The 20,229-nt window shown below is 39.4% G+C and overlaps 1 protein-coding gene across 10 annotated transcripts in view; it reads left to right on the top strand.

Moving 5' to 3' along the window:
- The window catches only part of MCTP1 (multiple C2 and transmembrane domain containing 1), a 1,073,276-nt gene that overhangs the window by 345,329 nt on the left and 707,718 nt on the right, over window positions 1-20,229 (top strand). For all 10 annotated transcript variants that reach the window (XM_061424408.1, XM_061424399.1, XM_061424398.1 and 7 more), the window contains one exon: window positions 17,285-17,471. In XM_061424408.1, coding sequence (XP_061280392.1) covers window positions 17,285-17,471 — 187 coding nt within the window. The remainder of the gene's footprint in view (window positions 1-17,284; window positions 17,472-20,229) is intronic.

Below are 20,229 nucleotides of genomic sequence, written 5' to 3'. Positions count from 1 at the left end.
AAAAACACCACTAATCTTATGCCGTGTTACATTTCAATCCTTTTAAAATGACAAGCCTTTACTGCATGTTTTTTTCCCTCTAGTAAAATACCGTTTTCAGGGTTTTCTTAATGTTCTGTCTTATTCTCTTTGGGCTGTACCAGCAGCTTGCTGCTGCTGCTGCTGCTGCTGCTGCTGCTAAGTCACTTCAGTCGTGTCCGACTCTGTGCAACCCCATAGACGGCAGCCCACCAGGCTCCTCTGTCCTTGAGATTCTCCAGGCAAGAACACTGGAGTGGGTTGCCATTTCCTTCTCCAATGCAGGAAAGTGAAAAGGGAAAGGGAAAGCTTAAGTAACAGTAAAGATCTGTTCATACACGGAATACATTTTATTATGAATATGTCTGTTTCTTTTCCCCTCAATATGCTATGAGCTATTTCGAGTAGATACTGTTTTAGCTATTCCTTGAATAATTCATTCATTTTCATAATTTTTAGCAACATTAGCTCTATTCAGTGACCACCAGAATGACTGTCATGTGTAACACACTACCTCAATCTCATTGCTTTGTATTCGGATTTTCTTATATCAGTAAAATCATGACATAAATCATAAAGTGTATTGGCTTCTTGTACTCCTGGGTCCACACTCCATGAAGTCCTTCTTTTCCTATTTTCCATTTTTTCCATGATAACATGCACCCTTTTAACAACTCTTCTTTCTTTGAAAGGAATCTCCAAGTTTGGAAATGATGAAAATTTCTAAGCCCATTTTTAAAATTTTTGGTTGTGCTGGGTCTTCATTGGTGCGTGCGGGCTTTCTCTAGTTCCAGTGAGCAGAAGCTCCTTTTAATTGCAGTATATGGGCTTCTGATTGCAGTGGATTCTTTTGTGACAGAGCACAGGCTGTAGGTGCGTGGGCTTGAGTAGTTGAGGTGTGCGGGCTTAGTTGCCCTGTGGAATGTGGAATCTCCCAAGATCAGGGATCAAACCATGTCCCCTGCATCGGCAGGTAGATTCTTATCCACTGTAGCACCAGGAAGTCCTCTCAGCTCATTTTTCACTGACTTTCCCTTATCCTCATTAGATAATATTACGTATTCTTCAACGGCAGGCCTAATTATTTGAAGAAATGTTTGGCAGAGAGGTAGACCTGTGTATCCCACTTCATCTTGTTTCTATGGGTGTATCCCTGTTTTGGCAGTTTTTGAGAGAACAGTGATAAATGGCACTCTGAAGATAATAGTGATTGCTCTAGACAACTAGGGAGCTAAGAAGGTCTCATGAAGTTTGGAAAAAGAGAAGAAATCCATTTTTGGAGTTTCTAGGTTGGGGAACCTGTGCAAGTCCTCACAGGTGCTGGGGGACTGGTGTGCCCTGAGAGGGCTTGGAAGCTCCATACCCCTTACCACATACCTCCTGTGCATCTCTTCCATCCGGGACCATATCCTTTTCTAATAAACTAGTTATCTAGTTGGAAGTGTATCCCACCCTTATTTTTTAAGTTGTTGAAAGTGCTTCAGTTCAGTTCAGTCACACAGTCGTGTCCCACTCTTTGTGACCCCATGGACCTCAGCACGCCAGGCCTCCCTGTCCATCACCAACTCCCGGAGTCCACCCAAACTCATGTCCACTGAGTCCGTGATGCTATCCAACCATCTCATCCTCTGATGTCCCCTTCTCCTCCTGCCTTCAATCTTTCCCAGCATCAGGGTCTTTTCCAATGAGTCAGCTCTTTGCATGAGGTGGCCAAAGTATTGGAGTTTTAGCTTCAACATCAGTCCTTTCAATGAACACACAGAACTGATCTCCTTTAAGATGGACCGGTTGGATCTCCTTGCAGTCCAAGGGACTCTCAAGAGTCTTCTCCAACACCACAGTTCAAAAGCATCAATTCCCCTGCGCTCAGCTTTCTTTATAGTCCAACTCTCACATCCATACATGACCACTGGAAAAAACATAGCCTTGACTAGATGGACCTTCTTGCATATAGTTTCTGGCTTGGGCTCTGCGTGGGTTGTTGGATGACTTCTTTATGCCCATGGCTATTACACAGGGGAACTTTACAAGCAGGATCAAGGAGACCTACTTCAGCACCCTTACTGCTTTGATGGACACAACTGTGTGCTCTGCTTCCCAGTGTCCTGGTTAGATTAAAACTGGCTTAGATGGAGAGTCAAAATACTACCTTTAAAGAATTATAAGGATTCCTAAAACTCTCATTTATTTTGAATGACTTACTCTTATTTCCAGTTACATTTTTGTTGGGAAGATCCCCTGGAGAAGGGAATGGCAACCCACCCCAGTATTCTTGCCTGGAGAACTCCATGGAGAGAGGAACCTGGTGGGCTACAGTTCATGGGGTCACAAAAGAGTTGGACACGACTGAGCGACTAACACTATTTGGCATCAGCTTCACTAAAGAAATTCACATTTGGTCATCTATCAAATATAATTCCCTATGAAAGCAATTTGAGCCAAGAATTTTTAGAGTAAACAGAGCACAGGTAGACAAGAAGACTCTTAGGACCACTTTTGAGTATCAGTTTGAATCCTTTTGCATAGTAAAGGGAATTATTGTTGAATCTGGGGTTATCAAAGGTGGACAGTAGAAAATCATTGTATACTCTGCTAATTTAACAAAGATACCTGTGGCAGAAAAAGGAAGTGACTATGGCAAATACCGTTATTTTCAATCTAGTTGATGACCAGAAAGCAGCTGAAGCTCTTGATCACTCACTTCATACTTACTAAATTGTACTTTACACACATCCTGCCGCTGAAAAAAAATACATTACTAGATCAAAGTAGAAGGCAAGTAGATTTGCATGTGTTTATGTGATGGCTATGTGGTAACAGTCGAAATAGTGCAGATTATAACAGAATTCCTTGATCCTAGAATAGTTTAGAAAAGAATTGACTTACCTTCTAATTAAATTTGAGTTCTAAGATTAAAGTAACAGGAGCAAAAATGTCCTCATGGTCTTCTGTGTTCTTTTGCAAGTACTCTTGCAACATTCTATGTCTATATTAAATTATTTTTAATTAATTTATTGAAAGCTATTTTACATGAAACATGTAAATTGAAGCTGTACAACATGTTGATTTAATACATTTATATATTGTAATACAGTTGCCATTGTAGCTATAGTTGGTGCCTCTATCATGTCACATATTATCTTTGTGTGTTTGTGTGTGTGTGTGTGTGTGTGTGTATGTGGTGGACATAATTAAGATGTGTCTCTATTCACTTAAAAGTTAGAGACTTCTGGGAGTTGGCTGGTAGCTGGCAAATAAATTTGAAGTTGGCTGTGGAGGGTAATGCTGTCCCATTAATGTCTATTAACTGTTTTTAAGGATCCTTTTTGCTCCTTCTCAAGTACACCAGACATCTTCCCACCTCAGGACCTTTCCCTCCATCTCCACGTGTCCACCTGTCTAGCTTCTTTACCTACTTTAGGTCTGTGCACAAATGTCACACCAGCGATGCAGCCATCCCAACTCTATGTAAAAATGAAACTTCTTTCCCTTGACATCCCATTTCCTTTATCCTGCTTTGTTCTCTGCATCGAGGTCTATCATCATTGGACAGACTATGCATTTCGTTCATTTTATCATTTACTTCCCATCAGTAGAATGTGAGCTTCGTGAGGGTGGGAATTTTTGAGTTGTGTTGTTAATCGTGGCATCCTCAATACCTAGAAAAGCAAATGGCAAATAATAGGTGCTTAAGAAGTATCTGCTAGATTTAACTTTACACACCTGAAGCTTGATTGATTGCTGGAATTATGGCTCTTCCTTCTCTAAATAAATATAGAATTTGACAGCAGATGTTAAGGCAACAGTAGTTAGAACAACATGTCTTAGTGGAAAGTATAGAGTTGCAGTACAGTTAAGAAAGATATTTGTATATAATTCAAAAGGGAGAATTAATGAGTTAAAGTGTTAAAGTGTCTGAGTGATCTTTGTACTTGAAAAATACTGAGTGTTTGCATTTGAAAAAAAAATGCCTATCCATTTACAAAGATATTTATAATTTTTTATCATAATGTCTAGTGAGTTAATGCTATCTGGTTGTTAAATTTTACAAAAAATTAAATTTACTATGAATGGAAAGAAACAACAACAATAATAATGTTTTACACTGCAAGGGGAACTACTATGTACTTTAGCTCAATATTAGGGTAAAACAAGGGAGGTTCATATTATACCAATTTTGCAGGTGCAAAAAGTGAGGTGTTTTTGAGGTATAGCCAAATGGCTCAGCGACTGCTCAGCTAGTATGAATTTGAGGCAATTTATCTGAGATTCAAATCCAGGATTCCTGACTCTAGAATCCATGCCCCTTTCACTTTGGTCTCATATTCAGTATGTTCTGGAGCCATTAAGCGCTTGATAAAATGCCAGGTGGGCAGTAAACCCACTTGGATGGTGTGTACCATACTGCAAGTTTGAACAGCAAATTTTACCTGTCGCTGAACTACAGATTTCAAGTGAAGGTGAAATAATGTTAATCTGCGAGTAATTATTTAACTTTCTGATCACCTGCATTTTGGCAGGCAAGACGGACTGCCACCTTTACAATAATCAGCTAATAAATCCTCATGATTGTTACACTTTTATGCAGAGCAGTAATCTGAACAAATTGGCTGCTGACAGCTGTGGTAAATTGCTAAGAATGAGTGCTGTCAGAGAACAAGTTGTTTTTATGAACGTGCAGAATAAGTAAATCCCATGTCAAGCAATTTCATTCAGTCGGAGTTATTTGCAATCCAATATAGCAAGATTTATAGCATTATTTATTAGTGTGCAAAATGCTTGTTTATCTTTAAAGTGGCATTGATTTGGTGCCCATATATTTTCGGTTGGTGGATTGCTCCTAACTTTATTTGCTGCATTGTTATCAGGGACAAGACATTGATACTGCCCACAACAACAGAGTGCTACAGATGCAAACTTCAGTAGAAAGTTCTATTTTAACACAATTTTTCTTAGTAATATAAAAGAAAAAAAGTTATTCCAAATGGGCAAGTTCTGGGTGAAGAAAAATGCTTTCAAATGCTATGACCATAAAAATAAATCTGTGACTCTGTAATTTAATGCCAAAGGAAAGAGAATGCGGAATGAGTAGGCATACACATACGTCTCTCCAGGTACAGTGTGGAAAATGAGGAAACAGCCTTTGACTTTGTATATTAACCAAATTAATGTTTCTTAATTGAAGGACATTGCATGTGAGCGTTTGACACTCTATAGGTTCTGATTTGCAGTGATTCTTATTTGTGATATAAATACTACAGTGATTATTCTACTTCCTACTTATATCAGAGTAGAAGCAATCTCTGCTTCATTATTAATTTGAAAGCACAAGATAACTATTTAGAAAACTCTAAACTGAAGAGAAGTTTTAATGGAATCATTGTGTTTCACCATTTTCCTTACTAGGGACTGAGTGAAATATTTCATTTGGGAGATAGGTAATGTTTCGATAAAGAATGGAGTGTCATTGATTCTTGTCCTGGTTTGTCGTTAACTCAAGTCAAATATATTGAGATTTCAATCCATTTTCTTTCATGACTTACTATTTTTTCTTCTGAAGACTTTCTCAGAAAGTTTATACTCACTGCAGTATTTTATATATGATAGACAAAGTTTCCAAAGACAGTTTCCATGCATCACTGTGTGTATGTTAAGTAGCTTACCTTCTAGGCAATGAAGGGGAACCTCCCAAGTTTGTATTAATAGAAGTATGCTCTGATAAATCCATCTCCCCAAAGACAGTTGGACAGTGACAACTGCTGACAATGCAGTAATTGCATTGCTGCTGCTGCTGCTAAGTTGCTTCAGTCGTGTCCGACTCTGTGCGACTCCATAGATGGCAGCCCACCAGGCTCCCCCATCCCTGGGATTGTCCAGGCAATAACACTGGAGTGGGTTGCCATTTCCTTCTCCAGTGCATGAAAGTGAAAAGTGAAAGGGAAGTCGCTCAGTCATGTCCGACTCTTAGCGACCCCGTGGACTGCAGCCCGCCAGGCTCCTCCGTCCATGGGATTTTCCAGGCAAGAGTACTGGAGTGGGGTGCCATTGCCTTCTCCAGTAATTGCATTAGCATTTAGTAATGTCAGGTGGCGTGTACACGGCATCATCATGAAACTTGAAAAACTTTAGTGGTTACCTGTTGAATTCTTTAAAATGCAAAGATTCTAAAGAGTTACCTATCATATTGATTTATAATATGAGATCTTACGCGTTATTTGTTTTACCAATGTAAAGTAGTTCTCAAACAGTAAACCTCAAAAAGTTTTCTAATTTTATCGATAAATTTGGTCCAAATAATGTAAACTGTGTTTTTAGAAATTCTCCCCCACAAAAGAAATCCTGTAGAGGCTTGTCTTCCTGTCCCAAGGCTTTGATTTTGTTTTATTTTGTTTTTTAATTAATTGACTTTTTATTGAAGGATAGAGGTTTTGTTTGTAAATGTTCTCTTATCTGGTTGACTTCATAATATCATGAGCAGGCACTTCAGGGCACAACACACACTTAGAAGTTCCTTGTTAGAGGAGATATAAATTTCTGTTGCAGATATTCTTCCTGATAATTTAAAGTTGATTTTGGTGGAATTCTTGTTAGACCTGATTATGCCGCACCCCCGGTTTGTAAATCAGAATCAGAATATAGCTGACACAGAGCTGGGCGAGGAGGAAATGTGTCAACTCTGGGTGTTCTTGTCCATCATTCTGTTCACTTATGTTTGTCCAGTTAGCATAATCTTCAATCCAAAGTTTCTTTACAGAGATCTTTTATTGTTTTCATTTTTGTTTTATATTGGAGTATAGTTGATTTACAATGTCACATTAGTTTCAGGTGTACAGCAAAATGATTCAGTTATACATATACATACATCTTTCTTTTTCATATTCTTTTCCCATAATGGTTATTACAGAGTACTGAGTAAGTTCCCTGTGCTATGCAGTACATCCTTGTGGGTTACCTATTTTATATATAGTAGTGTGTATATGTTAATCCCAACCTCCTAATTGACTGGTATCTTTTAAAGCCATTGTCCATTTTGTGAGAATTGGTTCAGTTAAAGCTAGATGCTATAATCTGTAAACCCACCTCCCTGGGCACGTATCATATGGACTGTGGTTCAGTGGAAGCCAGTCACCAAGTTCAGGGGTCACTGTCAGCTCCTCAATGTCATGCGGCTGCTGCTCGTCACTCAAGATACTTGCCGGTCGCATGTGACATACCCAATGCACAAGCCACCGGTGTGAATGCAGGTATAAAATATTTATGAAACTTGAATCCTAGTTTTATTTTTTTAATTTTCTGTCTTATTTTTAAATTAAAAAATACATAAATGCATTCAAATAGGCCTAACATTTGCTTCCTGTATCTCACATGTACGTCACTGGTGCTAATCACAAAACTTTTGTCTGGGTTGGTGACTGGCTTAGGCAGATGGAAAGGCGGTGAGAAAAAAGTGATAAGAATACTGAATATTTTCTCCTTGAACTTAGGGGAAAATGTCACCAAATAAATGTGATGTGTTCCTTTCACATGGCCAAGTAAGTGCATATAGTTTTTAAAAAGAGCAAAGAATTTCAAGCTTTGATATGGAAGTGAGGAAATGGGGTTTGAGGTCTTAAAACCATCACTTAATTTCTCTGAGCCTCAATTTCCAATTTTGAGGTCTTTAAAAACCATCACTTAATTTCTCTGAGCCTCAATTTCCCATTTGTGGAATGAAAGAAAGTCGCACTCAAATCTCTTTCAGTTTGAGTCTCTTTTGATTCTTCTATTGATAATTCATTGATGAGTTCAGTTCTGACAGTAAATTCTAAAGTTGTTCAATATCAAACTAAGGCATATGAGATAATAAAACTATATAGTGTTTACATAGTGTTTCATCTTTTCACAGTAGTTTTTCATCTATTGTTTCTGTATGCAAAAAGAAGGCATAAATGAGGAAAGCTGATGCATAAAAAGTTTAAGTGACTTGCTTAATATCACAATACTAATGAATAATTCAGCTTACAAAGTGTTGAATCCCTCAAATTTAACAGAAGCCTGATGCATAATGCAATTAATAGAAATAAATAGTTAATAAATGGTTGTTGGAAAGAAATCAATCCACTTTCTAGGAAGACAATATAGAAATGGTAGCATGAGCAAAACTGCATGCTGATTCTGACCCTGCCACTATCAAAATGGGTAGAATTTTGGCCTCTCTGAACCTCTATCTCCTCCTCTGTAAGTATTTTGGACTGTGGTTCAGTGGAAGCCAGTCAACAAGTTCAGGAGTCACTGTCAGCTCCTCTGTGTCATGCGGCTGCTGCTCGTCACTCAAGGTACTTGGCGGTCGCGTGTGACATACCTGATACACAAGCCACCAGTGTGAATGCAGGTATAAAATATTTGGACTGCGGTATTCTGACTGTATTCCCGGTGTTGGGCTAGGTGCCTGCCCTTGAGGTGTACCAAGAGATGGACAGAAAAAGACAACTGCTGCTTATTGCCCTGAGAATTAGTTAAAAATTAGCCAAGCAAAGATAGGTAGATACATCATCTCAGGTAGATGGGGTTGCTTCCTTCACAACAGAACACAAATAAGCAGGTGAGCCTTAGCATGGATGGTGGGAGAATTACAGACAAGCAGGAATTACTGAAATAGCAAGTATAAATCAACAAGTAAACACCCAAGCTGATGGTAGATTGTGGAGGACCCCATTGCCTTACTAAAGACCTTTCATAAATGGTGAGAAGCCAGGAGTGGGACATGGGCAGATTTGCTTATTGGATATCTGTAACTGTCAGGATTGAATCGTGTTAATGGTTTTTGCATTAGGCTGGGTTCCCTACGGCTTCCCTTGTGGCTCAAATGGTAAAGCATCTGCCTGCAATGCAGGAGACCCAAGTTTGATTCCTGGGTCTGGAAGATCCCCTGGAGAAGGAAATGGCAACCCAGTCCAGTACTCTTGCTTGGAAAATTCCATGGATGGAGAAGCCTGGTAGGCTACAGTCCATGGGGTTGCAAAGAGGTGGACATGACTGAGCGACTTCACTCACAGGTTCCCTAGAACACAGGGCTTGAAGCAGTGATGAGGTGCTGGTGCTTAAATGGGAGGTACAATCCCAGGCACTGAGGGTGAGAGAGAGAGAGAACATGATGCAGAGAAGACTAGAGAGTCATACACGGTGATATGTTACTGGGCTGGCCACGTTCCCAGAGTTTCAGAGACCCCATGGCTGCTCAGCAGCTGTGCACACTTGACCACGTGTGCACAGGCAGGCAAGATGGAGAATCCTGCTTTTGGAACGGTTTGTGAGAGAGAGAAAGTTACCTTCCCGTCTCCTATGCCATTGATCTAAGTTCACCCCATCAGGAGAAAACATCTATGTGGTTTCATCTGGTTTCTTTAGTGGTTGACCAGGAAGCCAGATCCCATACATACTCCTTAGTGCAGCTTTTCATCCAAGGGCAGAAGTGGCCTTAGAGGCCAGAAATTTGGGGCATGTGGCGTTTGGGCCTAGATGCACAGTGGCAGCCGAGGGGAGCACTCAGCCCATTTGGGTAAGTGAGAGTTTTGACCGTCCGAGGCCAGTCCTGGGTGAAAGACCTCTGAGGACTCACACCCAGTTGACTGGTCACAGTTGGAGGATGAGGAACAGCCCCTTGGAAAGACCCAGTCAAAGGCAAAGCTAAGACAAAGCCGGCAGCTGAGGACCCACCCAGGAGTTCCATGTAGAACCCAGATATAAAACAAGAAGTGAGAGGAGCTGTTCTTTGAACCCACACCCCATTTTTCACCCTTCCTCCATCCATGGTGACTAGGATGCAACCCCTGACCCATGCTCCTTAGAAGACAATTTGAAGATTAGATTCTTACATTCAGACTTTTTTCTTTGGTGAGGTGGAGGCATAATACATTTGAGGAATAGTATTTCATTACCTGGAAGATGAATTTGTTCTCATACCTTTTTTGATATGTGGAATTATAAAAAAGGAAGATGTGTTGTTGTTGCTGCTCTTTAGTTGCTAACTCAGGTCCAACTCTTTGTGACCCCATAAACTTCAGCATGCTAGGCTTCCCTGTCCTTCACTGTATCCCCAGAGTTTGCTCAAACACATGCCCATTGAGTCAGTGATGTTATCCAACCATCTCATGCTCTGTCATCTCCTTCTGCTCCTGCCTTCAGTCTTTCCCAGTATCAGGGCCTTTTCCAATGTGTTGGCTCTCTGTATCAGGTGGCCAAAGTATTGGAGTTTCAGCTTCAGCATCAGTCCTTCCAAGGAATGGAAATCAGGGTTGATTTCCTTTAGGATTGACTGGTTTGATCTCCTTGCAGTCCAAGGGACTCTCAAGAGTCTTCTCCAACACCACAGTTCAAAAGCATCAATTCTTCAGTGATCAGCCTTCTTTATGGTCCAACTGTCACATGCATACTAGAAAAAACATAGCTTTGACTATACTAACCTTTGTCAGCAAAGGGATGTCTCTGCTTTTTAATAGCTAAGTTTGTCATAGCTTTCCTTCCAAGGAGCAAGTGTCTTTTAATTTCTTGGCTGCAGTCACCATTTACAGTGATTCTGGAACCCAAGAAAATAAAATTTGTCACTGCTTCCAATTTTTCCCCTTCTATTTGCCATAAAGTGATGGAACTGGATACCATGATCTTAGTTTTTTGAGTGTTGAGTTTTAAGCCAGTTTTTTCACTCTCCTCTTTCACCCCCATCAAGAGGCTTTTTAGTTTCTCTTTCAGTTCAGTTCAGTTCAGTCACTCAGTCGTGTCCGACTCTTTGCGACCCCATGAACTGCAGCACGCCAGGTCTCCCTGTCCATCACCAACTCCCGGAATTCACCCAGACTTACGTCCATCGAGTCAGTGATGCCATCCAGCCATCTCATCCTCTGTCGTCCCCTTCTCCTCCTGCCCCCAATCCCTCCCAGCATCAGAGTCTTTTCCAATGAGTCAACTCTTCGCATGAGGTGGCCAAAGCACTGGAGTTTCAGCTTTAGCATCATTCCTTCCAAGGAAATCCCAGGGCTGATCTCCTTCAGAATGGACTGGTTGGATCTCCTTGCAGTCCAAGGGACTCTCAGGAGTCTTCTCCAACACCACAGTTCAAAAGCATCAATTCTTTGGCGCTCAGCCTTCTTCACAGTCCAACTCTCACATCCATACATTACTACTGAAAAAACCATAGCCTTGACTAGACCAATCTTTGTTGGCAAAGTAATGTCTCTGCTTTTCTATGTGCTATCTAGGTTGGACATAACTTTCCTTCCAAGGAGTAAGCGTCTTTTAATTTCATGGCTTCAGTCACCATCTGCAGTGATTTTGGAGCCCAAAAAACTAAAGTCTGACACTGTTTCCACTGTTTCCCCATGTATTTCCCATGAAGTGATGGGACCAGATGCCATGATCTTTGTTTTCTGAATGTTGAGCTTTAAGCCAAACTTTTTCACTCTCCACTTTCACTTTCATCAAGAGGCTTTTGAGTTCTTCTTCACTTTCTGCCATAAGGGTGGTGTCATCTGCATATCTGAGGTGATTGATATTTCTCCCGGCAATCTTGATTCCAGCTTGTGTTTCTTCCAGTCCAGCGTTTCTCATGATGTACTCTGCATATAAGTTAAATAAGCAGGGTGACACAGTACAGCTTTGACATACTCCTTTTCCTATTTGGAACCAGTCTGTTGTTCCATGTCCAGTTCTAACTGTTGCTTCCTGACCTGCATACAAATTTCTCAGGAGGCAGGTCAGGTGGTCTGGTATTCCCATGTCTTTCCTAATTTTCCACAATTTATTGTGATCCACACAGTCAAAGGCTTTGGCATAGTCAATAATGTTTTTCTGGAACTCTCTTGCTTTTTCCATGATCCAGCGGATGTTGGCAATTTGATCTCTGGTTCCTCTGCCTTTTCTGAAACCAGCTTGAACATCTGGAAGTTCACGGTTCAGATATTGCTGAAGCCTGACTTGGAGAATTTTGAACATTACTTTACTAGCGTGTGAGATGAATGCAATTGTGTGGTAGTTTGAGCATTCTTTGGCATTGCCTTTCTTTGGGATTGGAATGAAAACTGACCTTTTCCAGTCCTGTGGCCACTGCTGAGTTTTCCAAACTTGCTGGCATATTGAGTGCAGCACTTTCACAGCATCATCTTTCAGGATTTGGAATAGCTCAACTGGAATTCCATCACCTCCACTAGCTTTGTTCATAGTGATGCTTTCTAAGGCCCACTTGACTTCACATTCAAGGATGTCTGGCTCTAGCTCAGTGATCACACCATCATGATTATCTGGGTTGTGAAGATCTTTTTTGTACAGTTCTTCTGTGTATTCTTGCCACCTCTTCTTAATATCTTCTGCTTCTGTTAGGTCCCTACCATTTCTGTCCTTTATTGAGCCCATCTTTGCATGAAATGTTCCCTTGGTATCTTTGATTTTCTTGAAGAGATCTCTAGTCTTGCCCATTCTGTTGTTTTCCTCTATTTGTTTGCACTGACCACTGAGGAAGGCTTTCTTATCTCTTCTTGCTATTCTTTGGAACTCTGCATTCAGATGCTTATATCTTTCCTTTTCTCCTTTGCTTTTTGCTTCTCTTCTTTTCACAGCTATTTGTAAGGCCTCCCCAGACAGCCATTGTGCTTTTTTGCATTTCTTTTCCATGGGGATGGTCTTGATCCCTATCTCCTGTACAATGTCACGAACTTCATTCCGTAGTTCATCAGGCACTCTATCTATCAGATCTAGGCCCTTAAATCTATTTCTCACTGTATAATCATAAGGGATTTATTTAGCTCATACCTGAATGGTCTAGTGGTTTTCCCTACTTTCTTCAATTTCAGTCTGAATTTGGCAATAAGGAGTTCATGGTCTGAGCCACAGACAGCTCCTGGTCTTGTTTTTGTTGACTGTATAGAGCTTCTCCATCTTTGGCTGCAAAGAATACAATCAATCTGATTTTGGTGTTGACCATCTGGTGATGTCCATGTGTAGAGTCTTCTCTTGTGTTGTTGGAAGAGGGTGTTTGTTATGACCAGTGCATTTTCTTGGCAAAACTCTATTAGTCTTTGCCCTGCTTCATTCTGTATTCCAAGGCCAAATTTGCCTGTTACTCCAGGTGTTTCTTGACTTCCTACTTTTGCATTCTAGTCCCCTATAATGAAAAGGACATCTTTTTTGGGTGTTAGTTCTAAACGGTCTTGTAGGTCTTCATAGAACCGTTCAACTTCAGCTTCTTCAGCATTACTGGTTGGGGCATAGTTTCTCTTTACTTTTCTGCAATTAGAGTGGTATCTGCATATCTGAGGTTGTTAATATTTCTCCCAGCAATCTTGATTCCAGGTTGTGAATCATCCAGCCCAAAGGAAGATGTAAACAACTGTAAATATGGATAGAGTTGTAACAAATTGTGGAATTTGAGGTTTTTGAGAACTTGAAGTTCATCTAGTTCAATTACCTTATATCACAGATAAGAAAACTAGAATTCAAGAGGATAAGTTGTCTAAGAAAAGGTCATACAACTAATTAGCAATAGATGGAGGGCTAGATCAAAGGAAATCTGATGCCCAATCTTGGGCTCTTTTCCCAGTATATGTATTTTGGGATTTCATGAATTTGCTTCAGTACTTTAAAATTTTGCATTTTCATGTTCTTAACAATATAAAGCCAACAACTTTTGCTTATTCTGAGACATCTGAATGACTATTTAGTATTTCTGTAACCAAAATACAGCAAATACTTCCTTTGTTGAGGACATAATAGTACAGGCAAGCCAAACACAGGTGAATCTGTCTTTTGGACTGCTATAACCAAATGCCATAGACTGGATATCTTATATTCAATGGAAGTTCATTTCTCACAGTTCTAGGGGTTGATCTACATTCAAGATCAAGACAGCAGCAAATTTTCCATCTGGTTTCCTGGTTTATAAACTGCTTTTCCTCTGTGTCCTCACATGATGAAGGTTGAGAGATCTCTCTGGTGCCTCTTTTATAAGGGCACTAATCCCATTCATGAGGGCTCCACCCTCATGAGCTAATCACTTCCCAAGCTCCTCACCTCTTAATATCATCACACTGGGCACTAGGGTTCAACATATGCATTTTAGACAGCACACAAACATTTAAGTCATAGTACTGGCCCATAAATGTTAATTAGTACTGAATTCACTTTACAATATATTATTTTGCAGATGTTCCATCTTTGTACACATGTATTCAAAAACTACAAAATGATAGCAAAAGGTTTTTCTCCACTAAATTCTAGCAATAATTTGATTTGATACTCATTTAATGCAGATATCGATGCTGTAATGATGATATTATCTCAAGTTAGCAGGACAATTTTTCTTAGTTATTGGATGACATTTTGTTTTAAATGGCATCTGAAGAGTGCTCCTGAGCAGAGTTTTTAAATGAATAGGAGATCTGAGTAACCTCAACTAGCAAAATATGTCTTGAATTCACTTACTCTTTTATCAAAATGTTTGTATAAATAGGTATTTTCTATATTAAAATGATTAAAGTCAAAATTCTGAAACATTAAATATAGGACAGGGCCTGGGACTATTTATACAAATATACCCAATATTGAAAATCTAGTTGTAGCAGAAAGGTATAATCCTCCCTACAAATGTATAATGATAATTTAAATTTTATTAGTTCCATAACTTTAAAAATTAAATTTGTAAGCTTTTCTTCATTTATTATTTTATAAGAACAATTGCAGCCTTCTTCCCTTGTTCATACGTATTTTTAAAGCATAAAAATAACATACTTCTGCACTTGAAAACAGATTATTTTTCCATTTTGAAACAAATCCAGGTATTACCCAGTAAGAACCACCTTACACAGCACAAACTTCCTCCAGGATGAAAAATTACAGTAATGACAGATCGGTTAAGGAAAAGTCCTAGATCTTGGATTCCAGAGTCCCAGGTTCAGGTCTGGCTCTGCTAGTAACTGTGCATCTCCATTAATTGAGGTCACTTCTCTGGCCCTAGGTTTCCTCCCTGGTAAATTAAAGCGACTTTGAGGATCACAAATCATTATATCTATTGGTATAAATGGTATATTGGTATAATTGGAACCAGGTACAGAATTAAGTGAAATAGTCCAGCTGTAATGAAAATATTAGGAAAAGTAACTCAGAGGGCATTTGTATTTAAGCTTATTTAAATTCAAAACTCTTTTAGCACAATAAAAACAGCAAATCCATCGACCTGGTTTGATCTGAAAGTTGCCAATTTGCAATTCTTAGACCAGATCATCTTTAGAACACCTTCCCTAACTCTAAAGAATTAAATGCAATGACTCTAATGTAAATCAGGAGGAGGCCAACATCTAAATGACCAGCTTCCCAGGTGCCTCAGTGATTAAAAAAAAATCCACCTGCCAATGCAGGAGACACAGGTTCAACTCCTGTGTCAGGAAGATCCCCTGGAGAAGGAAAGGCAACCCAATCCAACATTCTTGCCTGGCAAATCCCTTGGACAGAGGAGCCTGGCAGGCTACAGTCCATGGAGTCACAAAAGAGTCAGACATGACTTAGTGACTAAACAATAACAATAACAAAAAATGGTAGTAGGCGTAGAAGGAAATCCTTCAGAAAGCTTCAAAGTTAAGAGAGATGCAGCATCATACAAAGGAATAGGGCATGATCAGGACTGGAAATACATAAAAGTGAGTGAAAGACCCTTCTTTGTCCCAACTGTATCCAACAGAAAGTACTATCTGAACTGTAATCTCTGTTCAATTCTCCAGCGTCATACTCTCAGTCTTGTCCAAAGATTCATTCACATTCAATAAATTGTAGGTTAGGCACTGTGCCAGATGCTGGAAAGATCTGTAGAAAATCAAATTTATGTTTTTTCTTTTTATTAGAAAATACATTTGATTAGCTGTCTTTCACTGTTGCATTTTTAACCCTCAATTTGTTCCAAGTATTATTAGGAACTAATTCCAATTAAGATTTGAATATTAAATAAGGTATTTGATGTGGTTTTTTGTCATTTATAATTTAAGGAGACAGCATGAGAGTATTTTGAAATGGATGTTGTGTTTGCAGAAACAGTGAGGTTACTTGATATACATCCTAACTTTAGGAAGATGTTTTCCAGACTTGATACAGACCCTAATATCCTGCTCTCTTGACAGTTAGCATCTAGCGCATACAGATTCTCTGTCACTGACCAGGATGTTTCTTTTCTTCTTCATCTATATTCCTTTTCATCTATTTTCTTTCTTGCATCTATATTCCTCTTCTTCCCAAATGTTTCTAGTCTGGATGTCTTTCGTGTCATTTCCAATAGGCAAAAATAAAACGTGTAAATATGAAACTTTGATTCTATTTCTAAAATCACTCACACTAAAGAAGTGTTTGAGCTCAACCATCAGGTTTGATGCCCTATTCATAAAAGTTTAACTTAAAAGCAAAATAATAAACAATAAATAGAGTAAAGAATAAGAAGGGGCAAAAATTTAATCTTCCCTGATAGCCGACCACTCTGTTTATGACATTCCCACATTTATTCTTATCATTGGCTATTTCCTGTTTTAAATGTCTTTTACTCACATCTGCCCCCTTTCTCTGTTTATTGGCCTGTGGTCACCACAGTATCTTTCTCTTCCAAATCAACTGACATTTTTATGAAAAGCATTTGTTCAACTCTGAGAGGGTGGCATATTGAGCATGGGCTACCACATTATTACAAAGTCTCTCTTAGGACAACTCTTGTATGTAACACTTGAGCTATAATGTCTTCAGAGGATCTGTTAATTTAGATTCATGAAGTGTTCTGTGAATAAACTGACATGGTTTTAAAAATGTAAAACGTCTGACATCATCATAGTAATGATCTATTCGCTTATTAATAGCATTTATGAACAACCACAAAACACCTATATTTTTTAGAGTGTAACACAAGTTCAGACTCTTGGTAGTTTAGACAGCTCCCGTTAGTCTTTCTACAAGTAAGGCCTCACTCATCTGGGCCATCTTGGGGTTGAAAGCCCTTATGATTTATAAATGTGGTGACAATGGGTAGTAATCAAATCAGATAAGCACACTTATTGCCTCTTACAAGAAATAAGCAATTAGTAACTAAAATAATCAGAGTCTGAATTTTGTGGAGTCAGCTGACATGAAAGGCATATGCTTCCAGTGGTTCAAATGGTATTTTCATTGATTTATTTTTCACATAGCTCTGAGCAGCCTGCACCTCCACTGTTTGATGTGGCCAAAAAAATTTTTAAAAAGCCTCTTGCTAATCCAAAACATTTGTTTGTAGGTGCCAGATTGACCTGTCGGCTCTCAGTAGGGAGCAGACACACAAGCTGGAGTTGCAGCTGGAAGAAGGGGAGGGGCACCTGGTATTGCTGGTCACCCTGACGGCTTCGGCCACTGTCAGCATCTCTGACCTCTCCGTCAACTCCCTGGAGGACCAGAAAGAACGTGAGGAAATATTGAAGCGATATGTACGTATGTAACCCTCCTCCCTCGGGGTCAGGGGTGACTAGATGAGGTTGTAAATAATTTACATGGAGTGGCAGGAATACATCTGCAAAAGCTGTCTGACAGACGAATCAGCAGAAGGCAGGGCAGGTGCAAATACCATGCAGATCTTTGCGGAAGCACTTGGGTTACCCTGGGATATCTAGATCCCTGGTGTTTTCTCGAGTCTCTTCCAGAGCCAGTTCTAGAGTCTCGGGGTCTCCTCAGTGTTCTTATCACACAGGGCAACCTCCTGTGATGGAAAGTCAAGTTCACACAAGACTACTGGAAAGGGAGCTCACTGATGATTTGTCATTGGAATTAGAATCTCATCTTTATACATTTGAAATGGAGTTAATGGCACTTAACTTTTTAACTCGTAGCTTGATAACTAGGAGCTTCACTGGTGGCTCAAAGGTTAAAGAATCTGCTTGCAATGCAGGAGACCCGAGTTTGATCCCTGGGTCCAGAAGATCCCATAGAGAAGGAAATGGCAACCCACTCCAGTATTCTTGCTGGAGAATCCCATGGACAGAGGAGCCTGGCAGGTTACAGTCCATGGGGTTGCAAAGAATCAGACATGACTGAGCACCTAACAGACTTTTGATAACTAGAGGATATTTGCAGAAATCATTTTCTTTTTCAGCTGCTTAGAAAAGCCTCACTTCATCCTTTTAATTTTGAAATTATGGAGTGTGAACTGTAATTAAAAGGAAGCTTCTTTACCTTTGGATTAGATTTAAAGTGACAGGGTGGCAGAATGAGTCACTAAGTACCCTTCTCAAATTTTACCAAGCCCAAACGTGACAACTGAGTCTCTTTCCCAGCTTCCTCACAGTATGCGTTTCCCGCCCTGTAGTTTTCGTGAATCAACAGAGAGGGGAGCTCTTACTCCATCGTTCTCTCTCAGTGAAGCTTTCAAGAAGTCAATGTCTCAGTACCCATGATCTGGAAGAAAAAAATTGCTTTTCCACTTAAAATTACAAAGCTTGTATTGTACCAAGCTGCCAGGTGTTTAGGAGGCTCCTCTAGACTCCCAGCCATGAAACCAAGCTCTGACTAACAAAGAACTGCCTAATTTTTTTTTTAATTTTAAAATATTCCTGTTTGCTGACTGACATCCTTCCAATAACTGAATTTAATAAAGATGTACCTTATCAGGCTGTGCAGATAACATGAAGTGCTGGTACTAATGCTCTACAATATTCTTCAAACAGATTAGCAGGATGTGCACTTCAGCAAATTTATTCTGGCTATCTGCACCGAATCAGCTGTCTGCTAATGCTTGTACAACTCACCCACCAATGGTGTTATCATAAACAGTTTAATAGAGGTGACTTAGCAAGGCTAAATAGTATATATTTTTAAAAAACCTAAGCGCCTAAGGTATTGTATGGCATCTTCGAATATATAATTGCAGTTGTGAAAATTATTTCGCATTTTGGTACCCACCAAGACATATTCTCCTATTCCCCAAAGTGAGCCTCATGAATTAAAACAATTGTAAAGAAATTAATTCACATATTAATGTAAAAATGATTCTAGGTATTATAATATTGTATTTGATGGATTAATATTTGATACAGTCCCATATGTTAGTATCATACAATGGGCTTGGTAATTAGAAATGGTCCAATTACTATTGATTTTTTCCCTTATTTTGCTACATGAAATTCCTCAAATCAGCCATTTCTACTGAGAATTTGAATATTTGTTTCCATACCTTCTTTCAAATATTAGCTATTATGTCAATAAAATGTAAAATATTATGTGGATGTCCCAGCTAATTCTCAAATTATATTATGTTCAATATACTAAAAAGTGAGCCAACTTTAAATATACGTTTTTTAGCCCTGAATTTCAAGATAAGCCTAAATCTCCCTTTAGAATCATACTTGCTAAGAAGCTAGTGTACATAACACAGCACATGTTATTATGATTACTCATAGCAATACAGGGACAAACACCTATATTTTAGTGTTTCAGAGTGTTACCTTTTTATTAGATAGATTATAAAGTGAATGAATACTGTATGATGTCTGAAATATCATTTGTTTTGGAGAAACATATACAAGAGTTTATTTGGGGAATTATCCGTAAGATTTCTGGTGAGAACTTTGTGTATTTTTATTTTTCTAAGGTTAGGTTAAACCTAAGAATGTGAGTTGGCACTGGTTGTGGTAGGAAAGTAAGTGGATTGCCCCCACTCTTGCATGAAACAACCCTGAGAAGGCTCTCCCTTGCTGTCATTCAGTGGTTCATTGTGAAGCATCGAAGACCCACAAATTAAAGACATTACTGTGTGAGCCGTTATTTGATCACCACGTTCTGAAAAGATGGCTAATTCCATTTTTATTTTTTTTCCCCTCCTTTTTGGAGGGAGGAAAGCAGGGAAGGTCAATGGGGGGCAGATAGTAATGGGTAGTAGACCAAGAGCGATTGTATGACCTTTTCAGAATGGGGATGCTGAACCCTTGCTCCCCCTTGTCACAGTTTAAAAACCAGAGGAGCTAGTTTAGAGAAGAAGTTGTTAGCATTCCATTTTTATTATGACATTTCACAGTCATCTGATTTAATGTCCCTTGACCGGATTGTCCACCGTGAGACGATGGGCTTGAAATGTTATTTAGAGCATTGATAAAAGGTGAGCGGTTCTAAGATGACAGCAAGTCATAAGGCTGGTGGTGTGACATTAATTTTCTCCATAACAGAGATGGAATAAGACGTCACGGTGACAAGCTG

The sequence above is a fragment of the Bos javanicus genome, chromosome 7, assembly GCF_032452875.1.
Source record: "Bos javanicus breed banteng chromosome 7, ARS-OSU_banteng_1.0, whole genome shotgun sequence".
Taxonomy (NCBI): Eukaryota; Metazoa; Chordata; class Mammalia; order Artiodactyla; family Bovidae; genus Bos; species Bos javanicus.
Note: the sequence above shows the minus strand (reverse complement) of the source record. Positions and strands in the feature narration are given on the sequence as shown.